This window comes from Gekko japonicus, unplaced genomic scaffold, assembly GCF_001447785.1.
Source record: "Gekko japonicus isolate JY-2015 unplaced genomic scaffold, Gekko_japonicus_V1.1 scaffold713, whole genome shotgun sequence".
NCBI lineage: Eukaryota > Metazoa > Chordata > Lepidosauria > Squamata > Gekkonidae > Gekko > Gekko japonicus.
Window position 1 is genome coordinate 533,173 of NW_015172026.1, and position 24,310 is coordinate 557,482.

At 51.9% G+C, this 24,310-nt stretch overlaps 1 protein-coding gene across 1 annotated transcript in view; it reads left to right on the forward strand.

The window, feature by feature from the left end:
- The window catches only part of LOC107118248 (dual specificity protein phosphatase 10-like), a 24,196-nt gene extending 894 nt beyond the window's left edge, over positions 1-23,302 (forward strand). Inside the window, exons 2-5 of the mRNA XM_015420549.1 lie at positions 1,235-1,294; positions 14,275-15,479; positions 20,252-20,551; positions 23,037-23,302. Of these exons, the coding sequence (XP_015276035.1) occupies positions 1,235-1,294; positions 14,275-15,479; positions 20,252-20,551; positions 23,037-23,302 (1,831 nt within the window). The remainder of the gene's footprint in view (positions 1-1,234; positions 1,295-14,274; positions 15,480-20,251; positions 20,552-23,036) is intronic.
- The last annotated feature ends 1,008 nt before the right edge of the window (positions 23,303-24,310 follow it).

Consider the following 24,310-nt stretch of genomic DNA (forward strand, 5'->3'; position numbering starts at 1 on the left):
AGCCTGTGTTTGGCCTTTGGCGTCCAAGGTGGGAGAAGAGGCCCTTCTGGAGACAAAGAAACTGCTGGGTGGGGGCAGAACGGCAGAGAGGGAAAAGATGTGTGCTGCTGGTTTAGAACAGACTTTTCCCCTAGCAAAAAGCACTTCATCTCAGCAATCCTTACAACACCCCTGTAAAGTAGGCCAGTTGTATATCTGATTCGAAAACCGGCACGGAAACTTTATGGTTCATTCCAGAGATCACACCTTCTATGAGTAACCAAAGATCATACCATCCGGAGATAGTGGCTTCTAACTGGCTTAGTTCCAGCATCATGCCAAACCATGGTTTGTGCTATCAGTCGTTGAAAACCCAATCCATGTTTGGAGTTTCTGGACAAAGAGCAGACAAACCGTGGTTTAGGGCTGCCATTCCACTTTTGCTTCCCATCTACTGAGCACTCCGATCTCCAAGAGCAGAGGCCTTGGGTAATGGAGTGACACTCTGGTTTGTCAGTTGATGTCCTATCAAACCACGGTTAGCTTAAACCAAGGTTTGCAAATGCACTTCAAAGCATGACTTCTGATTGGTTGTCTGATCACAAACCACAGTTGCTGGCCTCATGCCAAACCACGGTTAAGCTTCCTTAACCATTGTCTTGTACAGTATTTGTGATCTGAGCCGGTATCTCCGTGGCTGAGCTGAGATTTAAACTAGTGACCACTGGCTCATAGTCACTGCTCTTAACCACAGCACACCAGTCCTTTGTGCACTGAATCACGCACGCTCATGCATTTTGCCCATCAGCTGGTTTGGAAAGACTTATTGATATATTTACTCCACTTAATAGTCCGCCTGTCTCTCTGAGACACCAGGTGGCTAGCAATTTTTTAAACAAATGCAATAAAACAGCAAAGTGACATGCGATGAATAATGCAAGAACACTGCCTAAAAGTTGGATAGCCATTAAAACAACAATTTATAAAATTGTCCTCCTGAATAAGTTCATGGGCAGTGTCCTCCTGCCCCACCTCTTTGGGCTCAGGCCCTGTGGAAAGTCCCTTGGCCTCCCGCTCTGCTGTGCCTCATCCCTCCACCCCACCCCACCCCCGTTAACCAACGCAGCACATCTGGGGCCAAATGATGAGCTCATGGGGTGAAACACGAGGAGCAGATGCCCTCACTGGGCGGTGCTGCCATGCCATGAGCTCAGGGTGGTATTTTTAGAGGCAATACCTCTTTCGCTCGGTTAAGGAAACTGAGCAGCCGCCCAAAAGGAAACCAGGAGACCACAGGGCCACCGTGTGCTTTGGGGTGAGTGTGCATTGTGGGGCCATTTATATGTGCATTTTTAAGGTCATGCTAATCTGAGCCTGAAGGAGAATGTGTGAACAAGGAGAGCTGTATGAATGATCAAGGGGGAGGGTGTGTATAATATGTGCACAAGGACCCTCTTGCAGGGGGTAGAGCATTTCTGTGTGACGCCCGCAGAGGAGCGCATATACTCGCATGTGTGGAAGTACATGGAGGCACAAACGAGAGTTGTGCACACAGCATTTTTGAGCCTGGCGATTGTTTTTGTGTGCATCCTCCCCGCACAAGAGGCTTGCAAGGTAGGTTAAATGGAGGGATTGCAACTTGTTTCTGGGCTGAGGGAGAGGGGATTGGAATCCCTGCTAGTACACTTTGGGTGTTGAGTGTACAGAAGAACACAAGGTTGCGGACGTACATGGATCCATCTGGAGAGAATGTTCATGAGAGGTTGAGTGCATGTGTGTTCGTCTGCTTGAGCAGCCGTTCACTGGGATACTACAGGGCTGGAGGGGGCTATGCAGAAGGGTACATGGGAACATATGCATATGTGTGTGTGTGAACATGAGGGATACATGTATTTGCAGCCCCATCGAGCGAAGAGGACGTTTTTCTGGATTTCACAGGCCAAACTGTCTGTTCGCTGCCCCATGAACCTTACAGTATAAATGTTGAATGATTGAAGGGAACAGCATAGGAGCCTGAGCATGCAATATGTTATTTTGGAAGGGAACAAAAAAGGGAAGAAAGGAAAATCCATGCGCCCAATTAAGTCTGGCTGCCAGCCTCCAGGTGGGGCCTGGGGACCTCCTGGGATTACAACTACTCTCCAGCAGATGGAGATTAGTTCCCCTGGAGCAAACCTCTCCTTTGGAGGGGGTGGGCTCCAATGCTCCCTCTAAGCTGTGGAGTCTTGTGAGCAAAAATTCTGCTTTGTGAGCTACTGGCATGAAATTTGTGAGCGAGCGATTTGCCTATTGCATAAATCAGTTTGCTCTGGAGCCCTCCCTTCCTGAGCGAAGACGAAAATGTGTGAGCCGGAGGCTAAGAAACTGTGAGCTGGCTCACACTAGCTCAGCTTAGAGGGAACACTGGTGGGCTCTCTGGCATTACACCCTGCGGGGGCCCCTCCCAAAACCACGCTCTCCCCACCCAGCCCCCAAATCTCCAGGTATTTCCCAGCCAGGGATTGATTTGATAGCCCTCTCGGCCTCACCAGTCTGAAGCAGGGAAGCCTAGAAGGGAAACCTCAAGGAATCCCCCGGATCTCCTCGGATATTCCGGTCTGAGGGGCAACTCTGGGATATGTGTGTGACTTTTGACTGGATCTGGGGCAGGAGGGAGGAAAACGCCTGGGTTGCTGATGGATGAAAGGGGGTGAAGGGTGGCACAGAAGATTTTGCCCTAGGTGGTGTGTGAGATGTTGGGGGGGGGGACGTGTGTGTGTGTGTGGGGGGGGAAGCGTCTGAGCGCTACCACAAGCGTCTCCCTTCCGCGTGAGGCTGCGGTTGCCATTTTTTGGATGATCTCTCTCTGCCCCCCCCCCCCTCCGGTGCTCGCAGGATACAGTCGGCGGGAAGGCGAGCGCTGTCAGCCCCTGTTAGCGTCGGAGGGGCTTCTTGGAGCCAGAAGGCTCGCGGTCGGTCGGTCGGAGAAGAATTAGGGGGCGGGAGGCTGCGGCGGCCTCGGAGGAAGGAGGAGGCAGCCGAGAGCAGAGCAGGGGAGACGGGGCGGGAGGGAGAAGGAAGTCGGGCGGGAGGGACCGTTGCCAACTCCGGGTTCAGAAACACCTGGGGATTTGAGGGTGAGCCTGGGTGAGTGGGGTTAAGGGGGGGGGACCTCGGTGGGGTATAACGGCATGCAGTCTACCTTCCAAAACAGCCGTTTTCTCCAGAACTAGGATACATGTTTTAAATAAATGATAAATAAATAAGCTATGTATGTAGTCTGGAGATCAGTTGGGAATCAATGTTCCCTCTAAGCTGTGGAATCTCGTGAGCAAAAACTCTACATTGTAAGCTACTGGCATTAAAGTTGTGAGCAAGCAATTTGGCTGCTGCATAAATCAGTTCGCTCTGAAGCCATCCTTCCTGAGCTGAGACAAAAATGTGTGAGCCAGAGGCTAAAAAACTGAGCTAGCTCACACTAACTGAGCTTAGAGGGAACACTGGTTGGGATTCTGGGAGATCTCCAGCCTCCACCTGGAAACTGGCAACCAGAAATGACCGGGACCTTGGGATGGCCGGGTTCAAATCCCACACTCAACCATGGGAGCCTGTGGGGTGACCTTAGGCCCGTGACAGACTAACCTACTAGGGATGCCAGCCTCCAGGTGGGACCTGGGGAATCCCCTGGAATTACGGTTATTTAACAGATTAGAGAGAGCAGTTCCCCTGGGGGAGGGCAGGTGGTGGTCTCTGTGACATTGTACCCCACTGAGGTTTCTGCCCTCCCTAGGTTCCACCCCCAAAATTCCAGGAGTTTCCCAACCTGGATTTGGCAACTCTGTCCCCTCATTCCCCACTGGCAGACGGGGGACATGGCAACCCTGTAACCTACAGTCGCAAGGTGGTTGTTGTTAGGATTAATGGAGGAGAGAGAAGAAGAAGAGAGAAGAGATTGGATTTATACCCCGCCCTTCACTACCCAAAGGTGTCTCAGAGCGGCTTACAAACTCCTTTCCCTTCCCCTCCCCGCAACAGACACCCTGTGAGGTAGGTGGGGCTGAGAGAGCTCTTGACAGAAACTGCTGTTTTTCAAGGACAGCTCTTATCAGAACTATGGCTTGCCCAAGGTCACACCAGCAGGTGCAAGTGGAGGAGTGGGGAATCAAACCCGGTTCTCCCAGATTAGAGCCCGCGCACTTAACCACTACACTAAACTGGAGGAGACAAAGACATGAAAAGCTGTGAGTCCCTGATCAGGGGGGAAAGTGGGATATTATAATAATAATAATAATAATAATAATAATAATAATAGTTGTAATTCTGGGATATCTCTAGGCCTCATCTGGAAGCTGGGAAACCCTGTTGGTTTTCCTAATGCAGTCAAGCTGGGCAGGAGATGTGTCCAGGAAGGACATTAGATTTCTCCCTACCTGTGCCGAACTGTGACCCATGGGGACAGATCAAGGCCCGTAAGGCATGAAGAAGTCAAGGGGCCAATGGATGCAAATATGGTTGTGCTGTGTGTGGTGGCACAGTGAAAGCTCTCTTACAGCAGAGGGGCTCTGCCAGGCTGTGGAGGTGTATTTGGGCATTTGCGCTATGGTCTTAATGCCACGCAACACACCTCCATAAATATTGGCATTCATCCTGGCTTCTCCACCTCCGTCCGCTCTCCCATGGACGAAGGTTTTACGTTTCCAGCCAACTTCGCAACTGCACTGTCGCTGTGCCTTTGCCAGAGATGTGTTTCCAGCGTTGTTGATCAGCTTTGGCAGTTTTCCTGAGCCTGTAGCCCCCAAAACACACACGAACGCAGACCCGTGCGTTCAAAGGCCTGTCACACAGGCGCACGCAGACTGCTTTTTGGATGAGCCAATTTTGGAAAGGGATTTTTTTAATCTCTCCTTGGCACACCGCTGGGTGCGAAATGAATGCCTTTGAACCTTCCTCCAGAACCCTGCAGGGAAGTGTGGAGAGGGACTTGATAATGTGCCGTTAATGGGGACAGGAGAGAGGGTGGGAGGAAACGCTTCAGGCTTCAAGGAAGCAAAAACTGGGGGCCAGGGATGGGGTGTGTGTTTGGGGGGGGGGGATCCAGAACCTGTCCTTCTCTAGCCCTGCTGCCGTCGGCTCCTCCGGAAACTCTGCTATGTTTCTGTTACGTCAGAACTTGCTTTTTCGATATTCGACCCAATTTCTACCCATAATGTTGTGGTTTTTTCCCAAAAAAATTGAAGGGAAAAAATACAAGGAGGGAGGATTTATTTATTTATTTGATTTGATTTATACCCCGCCCTCCCCACCGGCCATTTTGGCTTTAAAAAAATCAGATTATTTTTTTTAGTTTTTTATTGAAGATTTAACATCAGATACAGTGGCAATAAACCGTCATAAACATATGAGATCATAGTAAATAATGAAGTATCAATAAATTAACATAGTAAAACATCTATAACACGATTCTGATCAGAAAGGTCTTTGCTTTGAGCAATAAAATTTAAAACAGGGTACCAAAAATCAGGGCTTTTTTTGTAGAAAAAGCCCAGCAGGAACTCATTTGCATATTAGGCCACACCCAACAGCAGAAACTCATTAGCATATTAGGCCACACCCCCATGCCTTCCCTTGAAGGGAAGGGAGCTTAAACTGTCTTCCCTTGGCTTGCCTGAGTGCCCCACAGCTGCAGGGCGCCCAGGCTAGCTGGCCTGGGGTGTGTGTGTCGCTCTCTGTAGCCACGCACACAAGGGTTTTGGCTGTAGTGGGCGTGGCCAACTCTGAAGCCAGCCGGAACTCCGTTCCTGTGCGTTCCTGCCCAAAAATAGCCCTGCCAAAAATTATATTAGGAGAGGCAGAGTAAGGGTCTTTGAGGTTTGTATCGGTATCCTGTATCCATAATCCCATATGTTCCTGTACCAACTCTTAAGAATTTGGGATGAGGCAGATTTCCAGGAGGAGGCAATGATAGACCTCGTAGCGGCGCATAATATAGAAGCCAAAAATCAGATTTGATGCTGACACTGTAATACATTTTTTTAAAAAGCAAGTTGTGTGGTTATAAAGAGACAGAATTAAAATAGAAGGCTGTAAAGGTTTGTTTGTCCGAATGGCGAGAGATCTGCTCGTGTAGGAGAAGAGCCAATGTGGTGTCGTGGTTAAGGGTGTCAGACTAAGATCTAGGTGTCCCGGGTTCCAATCCCCTTTCTGCCCTGGAAGCTTGCTGGTGATATTGGGCCAGCCTAGCCTACCTCACAGGGTTGTTGTGAGGATAAAATGGAGGAGAGAAGGTTGATATATAAGGCTTTGGGTCTCTATTGGTGAGGAAGGCAGGGCACAAAAGAAATAATACAGGATCCCCCTGAGAGCCAAAGTTCACTCAAATCCCACCCCCGTTAAGGGTCTGGTGTGAGATTAAAGCAAGCCAGGTCATTTATCTGGTAGTGCCCCCCGTTCCCAGTCTGTAAAATGGGGCAAAAGTAGTATCAGCTAGCCTTTGTATACTGTTTCAGCATTCAAAGCGCTTTGCACTCCATCTCGTAGTCTTTCCAGCAGCCCTGTAAGGTAGGCCAGTATTATTGTGCCCATTTTGCGGACCGGAAAGTTGAGGCTGAGTGTCTTGGCAAAGACTACTTTGTGAGTTTGTGGCAGAAGCAAGGTTTGAACTGGGGAGTTCTCGGGTCACGGCTCATACTCTTCGGCTCACTAAGCTCCTTGTACTGACCTAGCGTTATTGCTTTGCCCGGGCGAAACACAAGCAAGACAGAGTCACATTTTGCAAGTATGTAAAGTACGCACCAGACTAAAAATTAACGTTCTGTGTCGGGATGATGCAAATTCTGTGCTGAGAAATGGTGAATTCTGGGCCCTGCGTAATTAGATGCAGATCAACTCTCTCTCTCTCTGTATGTCTCTATGTGACTATGGCAGCATTGCTCAGATGTAATTCCCATACGAATCAATGAGGCTTCCTCCCAGGAAAGCGGCCTAGCTAAAATACACGGTTTATTCTTAAGGTAAAAAACCCCCTTTTGTGGCACCTTTAAGAACAATAATCATGTGAAGATTTATTTGTTAGTTAAATACAATGTTGAGCACTCCCGAGTGTTCTTGTGATCTTTAACAACACTCCTGCAAAACAGGTCAGTCTGATTATTCCCAGAATGCAAATCAGAAGGCTTCTCTTGCTGCAGATCTGGTCACAGGCAATATTTGAACCTAGGACTTCTCCATTTGTAGTTCAGCCAGTGGACCTGTATGCTACCTGCTCAAGAGGCGAGTGAGTGCAGAAGCGGTTATGGGTGAGAACCCATATCCTCCGGGGTGTGAAGTGCTGGCTGATGTACATACACAACTGCGGAGCAGAAAAACCAGTAAACAGGGGAATCAAGCAGCGTGAAGCTCAAGAGGCCCAGCTTGCGAAATTTCTATGTAAAGCTGAATCAATGCACCCCCAAACACAACGATCCTTCACAGCAGGCCAGAGGCGATAACGCAGCCTTGTTCTGCTAATTTAACAGAGGAAACTGTTATCGCAAGTGAGTCGTAATTGGATAGGCCGGAACTTCCTGATACATTCTAAACCAGCCATTTTATGCTGGAGTCTCCCTTTTAGGCTCTGGAATAAAGCCTATTCCTAAATAGTGTATTCTTGTATTTTTCCCAAAGCAAAATCCAAAGAACCACAACCCTTGGATTAACTTTTATTAACTAGGAGCAACCAAAAATAATATTTTAATATACTTAATAAAAAGCGTCCCATGGCTTTTGTATTCTTGTATTGTAGCAAGTGCTGTGAAATCGGTGTCAGTCATCTTTCTGGCCTTTGGGACAGTCAAAGGTGTTGCCCACATGCTTTCGAGCTTCCCTTTGCAGCCATAAGGGCTAGAAATGCGGCTTTTAAAATGGAAGTCTCTCAAAAGTTAAATTTCACACCCACTACCATGCGTGGAGCTGTGTCTGCACTTCAGTGGCACAACAGCATGCAATTCAGGCATGACGGTGGACCTTCTCCAACGAAGGGCTGTTCTACGCGGACAACAACCATCTGCAGAATTTTTAATTTAGAACTTTATACCTTGGTTTTCTCCCAAAGCAGCTTATGTCTTTCTCCTTGCTTCCATTTTATTCTCACAACAACCCTGTGGGGTAGGATAGCCCAAGGTCACCCAGCAAGTTTCCATGTCAGAGTGGGGATTCGAACCCAGGTCTCCCAGATTCAGCACCCTAACCACCATACCACAGTGGCCTCTAAACGATGAGGGCCATTCTGTAAGACAGCCGCAGTTCAGGCTCAAGTTCGAATTCAGCGCTATTTGTCCAAGGCAGGAAAGAAACGGGAAGGGCTGTGGCTTATTGGTAGGGCACCTGCTTTGCATTTATTTATTTGATTCATTTGTACCCTGCGGCTTACATCATTCTCCTGTTCTCCGTTTTTCCCTCACATCAAACCTGTGAGGTGGGTTAAGCTGAGAGCATGTGACTGGCCCAAGGTCTCCCAGTGGGCTTCCATGGCATGAGTGGGAATTCAAACCTGGGCCTCCCAGATATGAGTCCAACACTCTTACTGCTACACCCAGGTTCAATTCCCTACATTCTCTAGCCAAAAGAATCTCTGGTGTTGAGAAAGACCTAATATTCATTTATAGATCTGATTTGGAGCAGTTCTAATAAACAGTGTGCACAGATCTGACTTGACAATCCAAGAAAGTTAAGTAGAAAGCACCCTTTTTGTTACGGGTTGATTCTGTGCTGCCGCAGCCCTCTGAATGCCTTGGGTGTGCTCCTCGCCTTGTCCTCTGGTTCTTCCGTCGCAAGGAGGGAAATGCTCCAGGTATAGAGGCTCAAAGGCATCTTCCAGTCTCAGAACTCCCAGAGAAGGCAGCTTTGAGGAACTGACCAGAGAGGGGTGGCTGTGAATATTCATGCAGGGAGAAGGAGGAAGATATCGAAAAATCACACATGTGCGCATACCAGGAAAATGCACACGTATGCTCCAGAGGCAAAGGCGATGAGAGGCAATGAGGAGGAAGATGCACGTGTCCGCACCTCAGTGCCACAACTCCCCAGCCGCCCTTTTGCAGTTCTAAATTTTCCTTTGGAACCTTCCCCGGGAGGGCCAATCAGAGCGATGGACCAGCGGTAGAAGGTGGCTCCGTCTATTCAAAGGGTAGGACAGGAATTGGGCAGCTGATGATGCCGGGAGGCAGAGCAGGCCCATCCCTGGTTTCCATGGAGGAACAGGAAACCGGGCTGGTGCTGAGGAAGTGGAAGGGTGGGGGCCTTCAGGTTGGGTGGCCTGGAGACCTTCCAGAAGGAAAACTGGTCTCCAGGCAACAGAAATCAGTTCCCCGGGAGGGAATGGCCGCTTTGGAGAGCGGACTCTATGGCGTTATACCCTGCTGAGGTCCCTCCACTCCCCAGGCTCTACCCCCAAATCCCCAGGGATTTCCCAATCCGGAGATGGCTACCTGCATGGGTCATTTCGTAGAAAAAGAGCTAGGGGAACTCATTAGCATAACTCATTAGCATATGCCACACCCCCTGACATTACCGGAAGTGTGTCATAAGGCCACATCCCCTGACATCACCGGAAGTGTGTCATAAGGCCACATCCCCTCGCATCACCGGAAGTGTGTCATAAGGCCACATCCCCTGACATCACCGGAAGTGTGTCATAAGGCCACACACCCCGCCCCCAACAGTCCCGGCCGCCGCCGGCCTTGCAGCTCCACTGCCGAGCATCTTCTCCTGCCTCCTCCTGGCTGAATGAGGGCCGGAAGCGGGGCGGCCGGAAGCAGGGGGCGGGGCTTCATCATGTGCCCCGCCCCCCTGCACCTCACCCGGGGGAACTGCGATCCCCCGCGTTCCCCCCCGAAATGACCTCTGGCTACCTTATCTTCAAGGCATCTCACAAGTAAGACAATAACCAGAACAAGTCTTTCCTCTCAACAAAGGTCCCCCAGACAGGGCTATTGGTTCTCTTTGGGTGGTGTCCTCCATCCTAGTGCCGCCCTCCCCCCCCAGTCTGGAAACAGATGGCAGTTATAGAGGGTAGAGTTTCTCTGCCGGGCTGTCGATCAAAGTGCAGTACCTGGCTGCCATCTCTTCCTTTATGCCGTGGCTTTCAGCGGCCGAAGAGATACCTTAAGAGGGGCTTGGGATAGTGCTGAGAGAGCCAGTTTGGTGTAGTGGTTAAGAGCGGCGGACTCTAATCTGAAGAAGCCAGTTTTATTCCCCGCTCCTCCACATGCAGCCAGCTGGGCAACCTTGGGTCAGCCACAAGTTCTCTCAGAGCTGTTCTCTCAAGGTCACTTCTCTCAGAGCTCTCTCAGCCCCAGCTACCTCACAGGGTGTCTGTTGTGGGGAGGAGAAGGGAAAGGAGATTGTAAGCCCTTCCGAGACTCCGAGTGAAGGGTGGGGTATAAACCTTCATCTCCTTCTGGGCCTTGGACTAGATGACCCTGGAGGTCCCTTCCAACTCTATAATTCTATGATTCTGTGATCTTCCTCCTTCTTCTTCAAGCAAGCAGTGTAGGGAGCAAAGGACCAAAGGAGACAGTTTGGTGTAGTGGTTAAGTGTGTGGACTCTAACCTGGGAGAACCGGGTTTGATTCCCCGCTCCTCCACTTGCAGCTGCTGGATGACCTTGGGCAAGGCATCATTCTGTCAGAGCTGTTCTCTCAAGGACAGTTCTGGAAAGAGCTCTCTCGGCCCCACCTACCTCACAGGGTGTCTGTGGTGGGGAGGGGAAGGGAAAGGAATGTTTGTAAGCTGCTCTGAGACTCCGAGTGAAGGGCGGGGTATAAATCCAATCTCCTCCTCCTCCTCCTCCTCCTCCTCCTCTTAATCCAGAGGTCCACTGACACCTTTCCAGGTGCCCACCAAGAATTTTTAGAAAGTAGATGGGGCCAGGTGGGGGTTTTGCCCAGCAAGGATTTTGAGTGGCTGCACAGATATATTATTTTTTTTAAAAAAAACCATCGCTTTGGCAGCAGGCATCACCACAACATTGTGGCTGACTCCGCCTCCTGTAGCGGCCATTTTGTGGCTGCGTCCTCCACTCTCTGTCAGAATCCCAAAGGTGCCCCCAGGCTCAAAAAAGGTTGGGGACCCCTGCTGTGATTCCGTGGCTGTGATTCGGTGCAGGCACGGAACTGGCTGTGAAATTCATCCTAAGCGCCTCAGTGCCGTGACCTTCTTTAAACAAACAACCAGGCTTCTAGCCCTCATGGGTGCCGCGATAAGCTTGAAAGACTGTTGAGCTGCGGCTGATAAAATCTCCAGAGCCCAGCGGGCTCACTACGATCTCTCTTGTCGTCAGGGACAGGCCTCTTTGCTCCTCTCCCAGGCTGGCAGGAACGGAATAAATTAAAACATGATGCAAGCGTTCTAAATCACCACTGCTGGAATCCAAGTTCTTTTTTTTCCTGAGGCAGAATTTGGCAATAATTGTTATTTGAGCACAGCGTGAACGCACACACAACAAACACAGAGAACTGCCTATCTTGATATTGGCTAACAGGCAGCAACTCAGCTGGATTGAGCCGACCTGCATTGTTTGGGATTCCATTCCCAACATGACTATCTCATTACGTTTTTAATTCTGCCCCGCCTGCAATGATCTCATGGCAGGATACGCGTGCCTTGGTTTTTATCTTCCCAACAACTTGAGTCAGGCTCTGAGGAACACTGGCTAAGAGGTCAACTAGTCAGTTTCAGGTCTGAGTGCGGGATTTGAACCCAGATCTCCCTGCTCAGCATCCGGGGCGCACGACTCTGGCTCTCAAGGAATGTTGCCGGTTGGGAGCCAGTGTGGTGTTGTGGCTGGAATGTCGGGCTAGGAAACAGGAAACCCAGGTTTGAAATCGCCACTCCATCACGGAAACTTGCTGGGGGATTGGTCCCACCACTCTCAGCTTGGCCTACCTCACAGGGGGGTTGTGAGGATAAAATGGAGAGGAGACAATCTAAGCCACTTTCTGTCCCTACGGTGGAGTAAGGTGAGGTATAAATGAAGTAAATAAAGTAAAAACAAGTAATGGCAGTGGTCAGGAAGCCTGAGCAAGGGTTAGAGTACAGCGTCAAGCGGGATCCTCAGTAAGGGAATCGGCACTGAGACAGGGTTGCCAAGTCTGGATTGGGAAATACCTGGAGGTTTTGGGGGTGGAGCCTGGGAAGGGTGGGGTTAGGGGAGGGGGAGGGACCTCAGCAGGGTATAACGCCATCGAGTCCACTCATCAAGGCAGCCATTTTCTCCAGGGGGACTGATCTTGATTGTCTGGCAATCACCTGTAATGGTGAGAGATCTCCAGGTTGGCAGCCCTACACTGAAATGTTCCGGCACAGAAAGGAACAAAGCAGATTGAGTGCGTGTCAGAGGCAGGAAGCTTATACAGATATTTCAGCCAATGGGAAACGTGGAAGCAAAGAGCCAATCAGGTCCTGAGGGAGCACATCCAAGAACTGTGAATGGTGAGATGATTTTGCCTCCGCCCTCTCCTCTGAATAAGCCAATGGCAGCATAGACTCCATTAGTATAACTTGAGCCAGGATTTAACATGAGAGGAAGTGATTTGGAATGTCGAGGAAGCCCTGGCTTTTGAGCGTGTGCAGGGTGCTTTCTCTGAACTATCACCAGTTTGGTGTAGTGGCTAAGAGCACAGACTCTAATCGGGGAGAACTGGGTTTGATTCCCCACTCCTCCACAGCCAGCTGCTGGTGTGACCTTGGGTCAGTCCCAGTTCTCTCAGAGCCGTTCTCTCAAGAGCAGTTCTCTCAGAGCTCTCTCAGCCCTACTTGCCTCCCAGGGTGTCTGTTGTGGGGAGCGGGAAAGGGATTGTAAGCTGCTCCGAGACTCCTTCAGGCGGTGAAGAGCGGGGGTATAAAACCAACTCTTCATCTCCTCTTCCAGTTCCAACACTGGGATGTTGAGAGATGGGGTCAGAGAGAGCAGTTCCAAGTCAGGAGAGGCAGCTGGTTCAGTCCCTGGTTTCTTTTGACAGAGATGTCAGGAAAAAATCCTTTGCCCAGGACCCTGGAAAGGTGCTGAAAGTCAGGAGATGGCCCAGAGGGACCAGCGGTCGATTTTATGTCCCTGAAACATGCTGGCTCAGGATGCTGGGCATGCCGCAGGGGTTGCTTGGCTTGGATCTGGGTCATCGCGACGATGACAAAGGATGGAGTTGGCCTCGTCCATTGTCACTGTCACTGCGGGCTGCGTGTGAGCTATCTGCCCAAGCAGTGTTTTCAGCCCCTCCCCCCCCCCCCGGGAGGGGGTCATTTGGCTTAGCTTGCTCCTGGCTTCCGGCGACCCGCGAGGAAGCATCACACTGGGAAATTTCCCAGTAAATTCAAGGGCCAATCTGCCCCGATCTTAAACTATACAATCCATCAGCATGCAAATCCGGAATGCTAAGAGGCTATGGAACAGGCAAGATGTCGGCGTGCATTTTAAAAGGCCGGCCTTCGGAGGGATGACTCCCGTCTGACAATTCTAGTGGGGGCAGACCCGCCGGGATCGCCATACGCATGTTTCCTTTGCATGACTCCAACTAGAAATATAAGGATGTCCTAGACCAGGGGTGGCCAAACTTGATCAACGTAAGAGCCCACATAGAATAAACATCAGATGTTTGAGAGCCGCAAGATATGAACAAATATTACAAACATGTTTTTATTTAAAAATACACAAATTTGCTTTTTATTAACATTAAATGAGACTAAAAATAAAAGCAGAAGGGGTAATAGGGCTGCCAAGTGGGGGCGGGTGGCGGGTAAACCCCCGCTTTGGAGGCCCGATTTCTGCCACCGCCGCGGAATCGGGCCCCGGGGGGAACTCTGCCCCCCGAAGCGGGGCGTGGCCCCGATTGTCGGAGGGAATTCGGCGGAGAGCTCCTGGAGCCCGCCAAGGCTCCCCTGCCGGTAAGAAGACTCGACTTGGCAACCCTAAGGGGTAAAAACAGATATTGAAAGTGCTATTTATTTGTTCAGTGATATTTGTTTGCGAATGATATTTATTTGTCTGAGAGAGAGAGAGAAAGGGAGAGGAGTGGAAAGAAAGAAGGAAAGAGGTGGAAAGAAAGAGAGAGAGCAAGAACCAAGAACGCAAATAGATGGGGGGAGGGGGGGAGAAAAAGAAGGCCTCCCCTTCGCTTCCCCACCCGCCCTGCCGGGAGCCGCACAATATGTGTGAAAGAGCTGCCCGTGGCTCCCGAGCCACAGTTTGGCCACCCCTGCCCTAGACGAGTCTCGGTGGACTTATGACTTGGCCCCTGCCCTCCTGACCGACCTGTCTTCTCCCGCCCCTCTCTCTCCCTGCAGCTCACCTTTCCCAATGCCTCCCTCGCCTCTGGAAGAACGGATCGGCGTGTTGCAGCGACCCAAGACCTTGGCCTTGCGCCTCAACCACAGCTTCTCCAACAACGGTGGCGGCGAGAAGCAGCCGCCACCGCAGTCTCCACCCTGCAAGCCGTCGGGCCCGGCCCCGCCTGCCCTGAAGGGGTTGAGCGAAGAGGCCCGCAAGACGGTTCTCCAGCCCAACCAATCCCACCCCGTCGACGCCAAGCTATCGGCGGGCGGGACGCAAGGCCAGGCGCAGGAGAGGAACCCCTCCCTGGAGCTGAGCCTGAAGCCCGGTGAGAAGAAAGGGGTGCTGGGCCCCCCGCTGAAGGTCTTTCTGCCCCAGGCCAAGCTGAAGAAGCGGTGCTTCAAGGAGAACTCCAAGCCGGTACTGGACACCTCCACCAGCTCCTCCTGCCTCTCCAGCCCCACTGGCACCATGCACCCCTTGAAATGCGGCTGCCGGGGTTGCTGGCGGCTGATGCGCTGCGAGGACGCCCACCCCAAGTCCGGCCTGCGCTCCCTGGGCTGCCTCTCCTGCCGCTCCAGCCTGCGGTCCCTGAGCTGCTCCAGCCCGCCGTCGGTCAAGAAGCTGGGCTGCCTCCCCTGTGCGCCGGCGGCCCTGCGCTCCCTGGCTTGCCTCGCCTGCAACCCCTCGGTCAAGTCGGTGAGCTCCTCCTGCAGCTTCTGCAGCAGTGACCCCATTGTGGCCTACGACCCCCGGGGGGGTTCTTCGCCGGCCCCCAGCTGCTACGGCGGGGACGACGACGACGACTACAGCGTCCGCACCATCTGGCCGGACGAGCTGGCCAAGAAGATGACCAAGTCGCGGGCCCAGCAGCAGCCGTCCCCCTTGATCCTGGACTGCCGGAACCTGATGGAGTTCACCAAGAGCCACCTGCAGGGCGCCATGCACTTTGGGGCGGCGGATGCCGCGGGCAGGCGGCGCCTCCAGCAGGGCAAGCTGGCCATGCTGGATTTCATTTCCTCGCGCGGGGTAGGTGATGGCAGGGACTCTTCCCTGCAGCGCCTCTGGCCCAAGGAGCAGAACGGCTGCGCCGGCTCAGAGACTATGACTCTTCCGGCTGGCATTCCCAAACCCGCAAAACCACAGCAGCCCTCGCCAAATCTGCATCTGGTCTTGGATCCGCTCAACAAAGATGGACAGGAGGTGACGGGCAGGAGAGGTAAGCAGGGGTTGTAGTTGCCGGAGGGGGTGACGGGGGGAGGGAAGTGGGGAAGCAGGGAGGGAGGTGGGCAAGGCAGTGGGGTGACACCCGGTGGGTTAGGATAAATCTAAGTTGAGTTGCAGCCTCGGACTCCTTTACACAGGATGTGGCAGTCTCTAGTGGCTTGGGTGACCTTGAGGAAGAACTAAAAAGGCAGATAAAGCCTCGAGAGGGGGATGTTGCCTGTGATCGTGGAACCTCCATGAACAGAGGCAGTATACCTCTGAGAACCAGAAGAAAGGTGTAGCCTGCATGTGGGTTTCTTGGAGCATCTGGCTGGCCCCTGTCAGAAGCAGGAAGTTGGACCATGTGACCCCTTGGTCCCGTCCAGTAGGGGCCTTATACTATTGTTATTTATTTAATTAATTCATTTTCTTATACCCCACCATTCTCCCCAGTGGAGGCCCAAAGTCACCCGGCAAGCTTCCTTGGCACGAGAGGTGATCCAAACCTGAGTTGTGCAGATCTTAGTCTGGCACTCGAACCACGGCATTCACAGGCGATAGGCTTATACTGACTGCTGTGATATCTAAGTGGAATCTCCATGTACAAAGGCAGTCTGACTTTCAACACTAAGCACTGGGGACCAACAAGGTCTTGCTCGTGGGCTCCCTGGCTGTCCCCTTGTTGGAAACAGGGCACTGGCCTAGAGAAACGTTTGGTCCAAACCAGCAGGCCGTCACCATCAGTTGGGAGAGAGCAGCAAGGCACCCAAGTGGGGAGAGAAGCCAAAGACAGAATATCCCCCCCCCCCCAAGCATACTTCTTCCCTTGCTTGTAAACCTGGAACGTTTGGGATTAATGTAAGGACATAAGAACCCTGCTGGATCAGACCAATAGTCCATCTAGTCCAGCATCCCGTCTCACACAGTGGCCTCAACCAGTTCCTCTGGAGGGCCCACAACAGGGCAGAGAGGCCGAGGCCTTCCCCTGATAAGAACATCAGAAGAGCCCTGCTGGGTCAGACCAGTGAGGGTCCATCTGGTCCAGCATCCTGTCTCACACAGTGGCCTCAACCAGTTCCTCTGGAGGGCCCACAACAGGGCAGAGAGGCCGAGGCCTTCCCCTGATAAGAACATCAGAAGAGCCCTGCTGGGTCAGACCAGTGAGGGTCCATCTGGTCCAGCATCCTGTCTCACACAGTGGCCTCAACCAGTTCCTCTGGAGGGCCCACAACAGGGCAGAGAGGCCGAGGCCTTCCCCTGATAAGAACATCAGAAGAGCCCTGCTGGGTCAGACCAGTGAGGGTCCATCTGGTCCAGCATCCTGTCTCACACAGTGGCCTCAACCAGTTCCTCTGGAGGGCCCACAACAGGGCAGAGAGGCCGAGGCCTTCCCCTGATAAGAACATCAGAAGAGCCCTGCTGGGTCAGACCAGTGAGGGTCCATCTGGTCCAGCATCCTGTCTCACACAGTGGCCTCAACCAGTTCCTCTGGAGGGCCCACAACAGGGCAGAGAGGCCGAGGCCTTCCCCTGATAAGAACATCAGAAGAGCCCTGCTGGGTCAGACCAGTGAGGGTCCATCTGGTCCAGCATCCTGTCTCACACAGTGGCCTCAACCAGTTCCTCTGGAGGGCCAACAACAGGGCAGAGAGGCTGAGGCCTTCCCCTGATGTTGCCTCCTGGCTCTGGGATTCAGAGGTTTCGTGCCTCTGAATGTGGCGTTTCCCCTCAGTCATCTATGGCTGGTAGCCACTGATAAGATCTACCTGCCATGAATCTATCTAATCTCTTTTTAAAGCTGTTGATTCCCACACCCTCTGCCAGCGAACCCTCCCCTTTAATCACCCTCTGTATTTCCTTTGTCTGTCCTGAGCCTACCGCCCATCGACTTCATCGGATGCCCTTGATTTCTAGCATTTTGGGAAGAGGGAGAAAAATATTCTCCTTTGTCAACTTTTCTCGCCCGTGCATAATTGTATCACGTCTCAGTTTCTAAAGTTAAAAAGTCCCAGACTCTTCAGCCTTGCCTCACAGGGAAGGCGCTCCCACCCTCCCTCATCATCTGGGTGGCCCTCCCCTTTTTCTCCCCTTCTTTTCGGTGAGCTCATCCCAATTGGGTGACCAGATGGCAAGAGGAGGGAGATGGGGGGGAGAGGGGAGGGGGGAGGGGAACCACTCAGCCCTCCCCTCCCCTTCAGCACCTGCTCAGAACCTATTGAACCGAGGGCGACTCTGCCCAGCTGGTACCATGACTTCATCTCTGTGACCTTCTTGCACAGTTCTGAGCCTCCCCAGTTCCCTTTTTGCCTCCCCGCCCCTTCCTAGAACTTAAAAGTCACAAGAAGCCGTGGTGTCCTTTTACTTAGCAGATGTTTCAGGGCAGGAAAACAGAGGCCTTGCCCTGCAGATGCCTGCAAAGTGCAAAGGAAATGTTAAAAAAAAAATTGTGGAGACCACTGGTTTTTTTTAGGGGGGGAGGGTAAGAAAGGGGGAAGGGAACCAGCTATCCGAGAAGGACAGTTTCTGCCTAATTGAGCAGATTTGGCGATAGTGGGGCTCTTTTTGTATCAGGTACTCATTTGCATATTAAGCGACACACCCCTAATGTAGCCAGTCCTCCAAGAGCTTACAGTAGCTCTTCTTTCTGCACTGTAGATAGCGCCTGTCTTTCTCAAGGCTGCTCTGGAGGGTGAACTCTGTGGTGTTACACCCCATTGAAGTCCCTCCCCTCCCCAAACTCCGCCCTTCTCAGGCTCCGTCCCAAAATCTCCAGGCATTTCCCGACCTGGAGTTGACGACCCTATTTCAGCATCTTTGATTGGGTTCTCTGGTAGACCGTTTCCTCTCAGAATGGAGCTGTGTGCGTTAGGGGGGAGTCCCATGATGCTGGGGAAGAGCTTTGAAACTCTGTACATCTGCACCTTCTGCTGTATCAAAACTGCACTATTCTAACTGCTTTTGGCCTGTGTGGGGGCGGGGAGATGGTGGCTTGCATGATGACAAGAATTTCTCCTGTCAATGCTTTTTTCAGTCATTTTTAAACATTTTATTAAAGGCGTGCGCCAATGTTCCCTCTAATCTGGGGAGTCTTGTGAGCAAGAATTCTACTTTGTGAGCTAAAGGCCTTAAAGTTGTGAGCGAGTGATTTGGCTATTGCATACATTAGTTTGCTCTGGAGCCCTCCTCGCTGAGCCAAGACATAAATGTGTGAGCCAGAGGCTAAAAAACTGTGAGCTGGCTCACACTAACTCAGCTTAGAGGGAACACTGGCGTGCGCTCCTTTAAGCAGAGTGGGGTGCTGTAGTTGACTAATTCCCGCACTGAGCAAGGGGGTTGGAGTAGGTGACCTCTAGGACCCCTTCTAACTCTGTGTAAAGAAACTGGTCTCCTTTAAGAGAGTTTTTCTGCTTGTTAGCTTTCTTGACTATAGAAGTCCTGCTGGCAGAAGTGATTAACTTGCAGCAGCTGAGAACTATCATCTCAATAGTGGTTGACAACTTGCAATTTAGAGATCTATCCTGGTAACAGCTTTCTATTGGCTAAATGGCTTTTCTTTCTGCACTGAGAACTTCAGCCCCACCAAAAAAACCCCAAAACATTTGCCCCACAAACCACAAAATCCTGACTTGGGGCAGGCTTCTTGTGGAAGGGAAGGGACCCCCCCAGTGGAAAAGATCTACCAGATCTAACCCATCTCCTTTTATCTCTGAAAGCTAGATCCTACTTCAAGAAGCACCCTGCCCCCCCCGTACAAACTAATTGCTTGTATTTCTACAGGCAGTCTGAACAGGATAAACTGGTCACGTCTACAGGTTTACTTGGATTGCCTAGGCTGTAATTGCTTTGGCCTGAATAGGCTTGGCTATGCTATGACACTGGTTTTTTTGCAACAAAGGCCTAGTGGTGATTCATGGGGGGTGATCTATTTTGCCAAAAGTCCAGCATAGTTGTTGCTTTCCCCAGTCCATTCTCTGAGCCCTGTAAATTCTTAGCCTAATTAATTATCGTATGGTGGTGGGCATAGCATAGCAGGAGATCTGAAGGTTGTCTGACAGCCTGAAACTCTAGCTCTTTTTGTAGTGAGCCAGGGTTATTTTTTAGGCCGAGAGAACTGTGACTGACCCAAGGTCACCCAGCTGGCTTCAAGCGGAAGAGTGGGGAATCGAAACCGGTTCTCCAGATTAGAGTCCCTGCTCTTATTTCCTTGCTATGTGGGAGCTAGAGTGGTGCAATGGTTAGGCTAGGAACTGGGAGACCCAGGTTCGAATCCGCACTCTGCTGCGGAGGCTCACTGGGTGGCCTTGGGCCAGTTACTCCTCTCAGCTTAACCAACCTCACAGGGCAGCTGTTGTGGGGATAAATTGGAAGAGGGAAGACGGGCGCCCTGAATGGCTTTGAGTCCCACACTGAGTTGAAGAGTAGAGTGCAGATCTCTAAGAAGAGACTGGATTTATACCCCACCCTTCACTACCCGAAGGAGTCTCAGAGCAGCTTACAATCTCCTTTCCTTTCCCTTCCCCTCCCCACAGCAGACACCCTGTGAGGCAGGTGGGGCTGAGAGAGCTCTTTCCAGAACGGTCCTTGAGAGAACAGCTCTGAAGGAACTTGTGACTGACACGAGGTTACACCAGCAGCTGCATGTGGAGGAGTGGGGGAATCAAACCCCGTTCTCCCAGATGAGAGTCCACACTCCAATCCACTACACCAAACTGGCTGTAAATGGATGGAGGTGATTTGAAGACTCCAAAGCGCTCGATGGAATGCTAACTGCTCTTTTGACTTGCAGGCAGCCTGGTGACGCCGGAGACTGCGGATGGGCCGGATGACTTGGGCCCACCTCTCACGCCCGACCTGGAGAACGCCGAGCTGAGCCCCATCCTGCCCTTCTTGTTTCTGGGCAACGAAAGGGATGCACAGGACCTGGAGCGGATGCTGAGCCTCAACGTGGGCCACGTCCTCAACGTCACCACCCACTTGCCCCTCTACCACGCCGAGAGTGGGCGCCTCCGCTACAAGCGCCTCCCCGCCACCGACAACAGCCGCCAGGACCTGCGCCAGTACTTTGAGGAGGCCTTTGAATTCATTGGTACGGCCCGCTGTGGGGTGAGCAAGTGGGGAGGGAGGGTCAGAAGAAGAAGAAGAGATTGGATTTCTACCCAGCCCTTCACTACCTGAAGGAGTCTCAGAGCAGCTTACAATCTCCTTTCCCTTCCCCTCCCCTCCCCACAACAAACACCCTGTGAGGTAGGTGGAGCTGAGAGAGCTCTTTCCAGAACTGCTCGTGAGAGAACAGCTCTGAGAGAACTTGTGACTGACCCAAGGTCACACCAGCAGCTGCACATGGAGGAGCGGAGAATCAAACCTGGTTCTCCCAGATTAGAGTCTGCGCTCTTAACCATTACATCAAACTTGTGCTCTCTCAAAGCTGGGTCGAGGCCAACGACACAAAACCTGCCTTTCCCAGCGGAAACCCAGATTCACATCCCAACTCTGCCATGGAAGTTTGTTGGGTGACCTTGGGCCAGTCACACTCGCAGCCTCTAACCTATTTATTTATTAGGTTCAATTTTTAAACTGCCCTTCCCTGCGAATGGGGCTCCAGGTGGTGTGCAACAGTAAAGATATACACACACAAATTAATAATAACAGGAGAATCCAATAAAACACAAGGAGGCCTAACAAAGATAATGTTAAGGCTACTGATGAAGCCGGGGGGGGGGGGGGGGGGGGGAACAGGAGTGCCAGACTGATGGAAACCTTTGCTGCCCTCAACCAAACGCCCAGCGGAACATCTCTGCCTTGCCGGCCCTGCAGAATTGCACTGGATCCTTCAGAGACCAGTTGTTATCTGGCAGAGAACCCCACCAGGTTGTAGCCAGGGCAGAAAACACCCTGGCCCTTGTCAAGCACAGCCAGAAATCTCTTGGGCTGGGCCGGGTGGGATGCTAACCTCACTGGGTTGTTGTGAGGTTACAATGGAAGAGACAAAAAACCTCCAGGATCCAACCGTCCCTGCCCTCCGTCTCGTGATCTGCCTACGTTCACAGAATCAGCATGGCTGTCAGATGGCCATCTAGCCTCTGTTGGAAAACCTCCAAAGGAGGAGAGCCCACCACCTCCCGAGGAAGCCTGTTCCACTGAGGAACCGCTCTGTCAGGAAGGTCTTCCTACTGTTTAGACGTTTTATCTTCAAGTGGGTAGCCGTGTTGATCTGAAGCAACTGAACGAAGTTTGGGTCCGGCGGCACCTTTAAGACCAACAAAATTTAATTCTCGGTATAAGTCTTCATGTGCACGCACACGGCATCAGTCAGGAAATGTGCACGCACACAAAAGCATTACATACACAGCATTAAACTTTGTCGGTCTTAAAAGTGCCACTGTTCTGTTTTATCTTGACCTTTTCCCAAGGAGCTGCTGGAGGGATACATGGTTCTCCACGCCTCCATTTTGTTTTCCCAATAGCCCAGTGGGCTGAGAGTGGCCCAAGGTCTCACTGTGAGCTTCACGGCTGAGCAGAGTTCAGGACCCGACCGGCAGCCTCTCTCCAAGGCAAAGGTTTTCCCTACCGTTGCTACTGAAGACCCTTTTAACTGGAGGTGACGGGGACTGAACCTGGGGCCTCTTGCATTCCAGGGAGATGCTCTCCCACTGATCCACGACCTCACCCAGATGGCCCCATAAGAACATCAGTGGGGAGAAAGTTCCATAAGCAGGGGGCCACCACAGAAGAGGCCAGCTTTCCAATAAACATGGTGGAGGAACCCAGGGAAAACACTTTGACAGTAATCTCAGGTGCCCCGCGGGTGCTCACAGGAGAGAACGCAGGTCCCTTGAGCACAAGCTCCAATCGAGTTATTTTGCTTGGTTGCATTTTGATTTATTTGCCCATTTTTTGTTTTCTGTGAGATGGAGGGGATATATTCTGAACATTTAAAACACAGTTGGCAGACAGCAAGGATTTGAAGATTTTAAAAAGGACCTTCCGCAGGGAAGAGGCCATGTGGCTCAGTGGCAGAACATTTACTTTGCATGCAGAATATTCCAGGTTCAATCCCTGCTATCTCCAGTTTAAAGGGTTGGCTAGTATGAAAGGTGAAAGTCCTTTGTCCTGAAGAATAGCAAAAAGCCCAGTAGCACCTTTAAGACTAGCAAACTTTATCGTAGCATAAGCTTTAGAGAAACACAGCTCTCTTCGTCAGATGCATGAAGAGAGCTGTGTTTCTCGAAAGCTTATGCTGCCATAAAATTTGTTAGACTTAAAGGTGCTACTGGGCTTTTTACTATTTTGCAGCAAGAGACTAACATGGCTAACTCCTCTGGATCTACTGCCCTGAAGAGTCGCTGCCAATCAGAGTAGATGACACTGACCTAGGCAGACCAGTGGTCTGACTTAGTAGAAGGCAGCTTCGTGCGTGTAACGTTTCCCTGACTGCTTGCCTGGAGCCAATCGCTACTCACCCTAGGCGAAGATGGAAGCGATGGCTGGGCAAAGTATGGGTTGGAGCAGTCACCTAGGGCGAGGTCTATGCTTCCGTCTCCCGCATTAACCCTGCCCTGTTTCTGCTGCAGAGGAGGCTCACCAGAGCGGCAAGGGCGTCCTCATCCACTGCCAGGCGGGCGTCTCGCGCTCCGCCACCATCGTCATCGCCTACCTGATGAAGCACACACTCATGACCATGGGTGACGCCTACAAGTATGTCAAGGGCCGGCGCCCCATCATCTCCCCCAACCTCAACTTTATGGGCCAACTGCTGGAATTCGAAACGGACCTCAACGCCGGCATCACGCCCCGCATCCTCACGCCCAAGCTGGCCGGGGTGGAGACCGAGGTGTGAGCAAGACGGGGCGGCGGGGAGAGCCACCGCCACCGTCGATCTCAGGACCGGGGAGGGAGGGAGGGAGGGTGGGTCGTGCAATAAGGGACTGACGGCCAGCGCGGGAACGGATGCCGGGCCAACCAAAGCAAGGCACGCGGATCGGGGAGGGGGGGGTCGAGGACCCTCGACGGCTGCTGGACCAGATCCCGCGGAACAAGATGATCTTCAGCTGCCTTCAGGCCCCTGCGGACTCGCAAGTCCTCCAAGTACTAGAAAAGCCCGTTTTCGTAGGCCTGGCGTCAACTTGGAGAGGACATCTCATTTCTACGCCGGTGTCGGGTTCTTGAAACTTTCTTACCTGGGGTCGGGACGGGGAGGGGTTTGCGTGTGGCTGTGTGACACTGCCAGGCTTAATTTATTGGGGGCGGGGAGTGTGTGCGCGTGAAATTTCGGGGTACTCTGTCCCCTTTCCCCTTCTCCTTTTGATCCGGATACTGCTTTTGTTTCCTTTTCGACCCATTTTTGGAGAGAGGAGGGCATGGGGCCATTCTAAGGGTGGAGATGTGTTTAACAGGGAGCGTAGGGGCTAGACACCCTCTCTCCCTTTCAGACATTTCTCCGATTTTGATGCTCAGGATCACAGAATCTCTTCTGGGTGAAAATTTTAGTGTGGAATGAAAAGATTTTCGGGGGGGGGGTGCCAATTACAACACCTTTCTCCACTTCTTGCCTAGTGGGGAGGGGAGGACCTCAAGCTCTCCTCCTTTATTTATTGGAACTGCACTGCTGTTTTTTTTTTAATTTGGAGGGTTCATTTATAGCCACCAACCTATTGATGATATTGGGGGGGGGGCAAAAAACGGAGGGGGGGATTGAGCATCTCTTTCCTGTGGTCCCCCCCCCCCAAGAATTTAGGAACTTCCCTCTGCCCCTCTTCTCAGGACAATATAGTATACGGCAGGGCTATTTTTGGGTAGGAACGCACAGGAACGGAGTTCCGGCTGGCTCCCGAGTTGGCCACGCCCA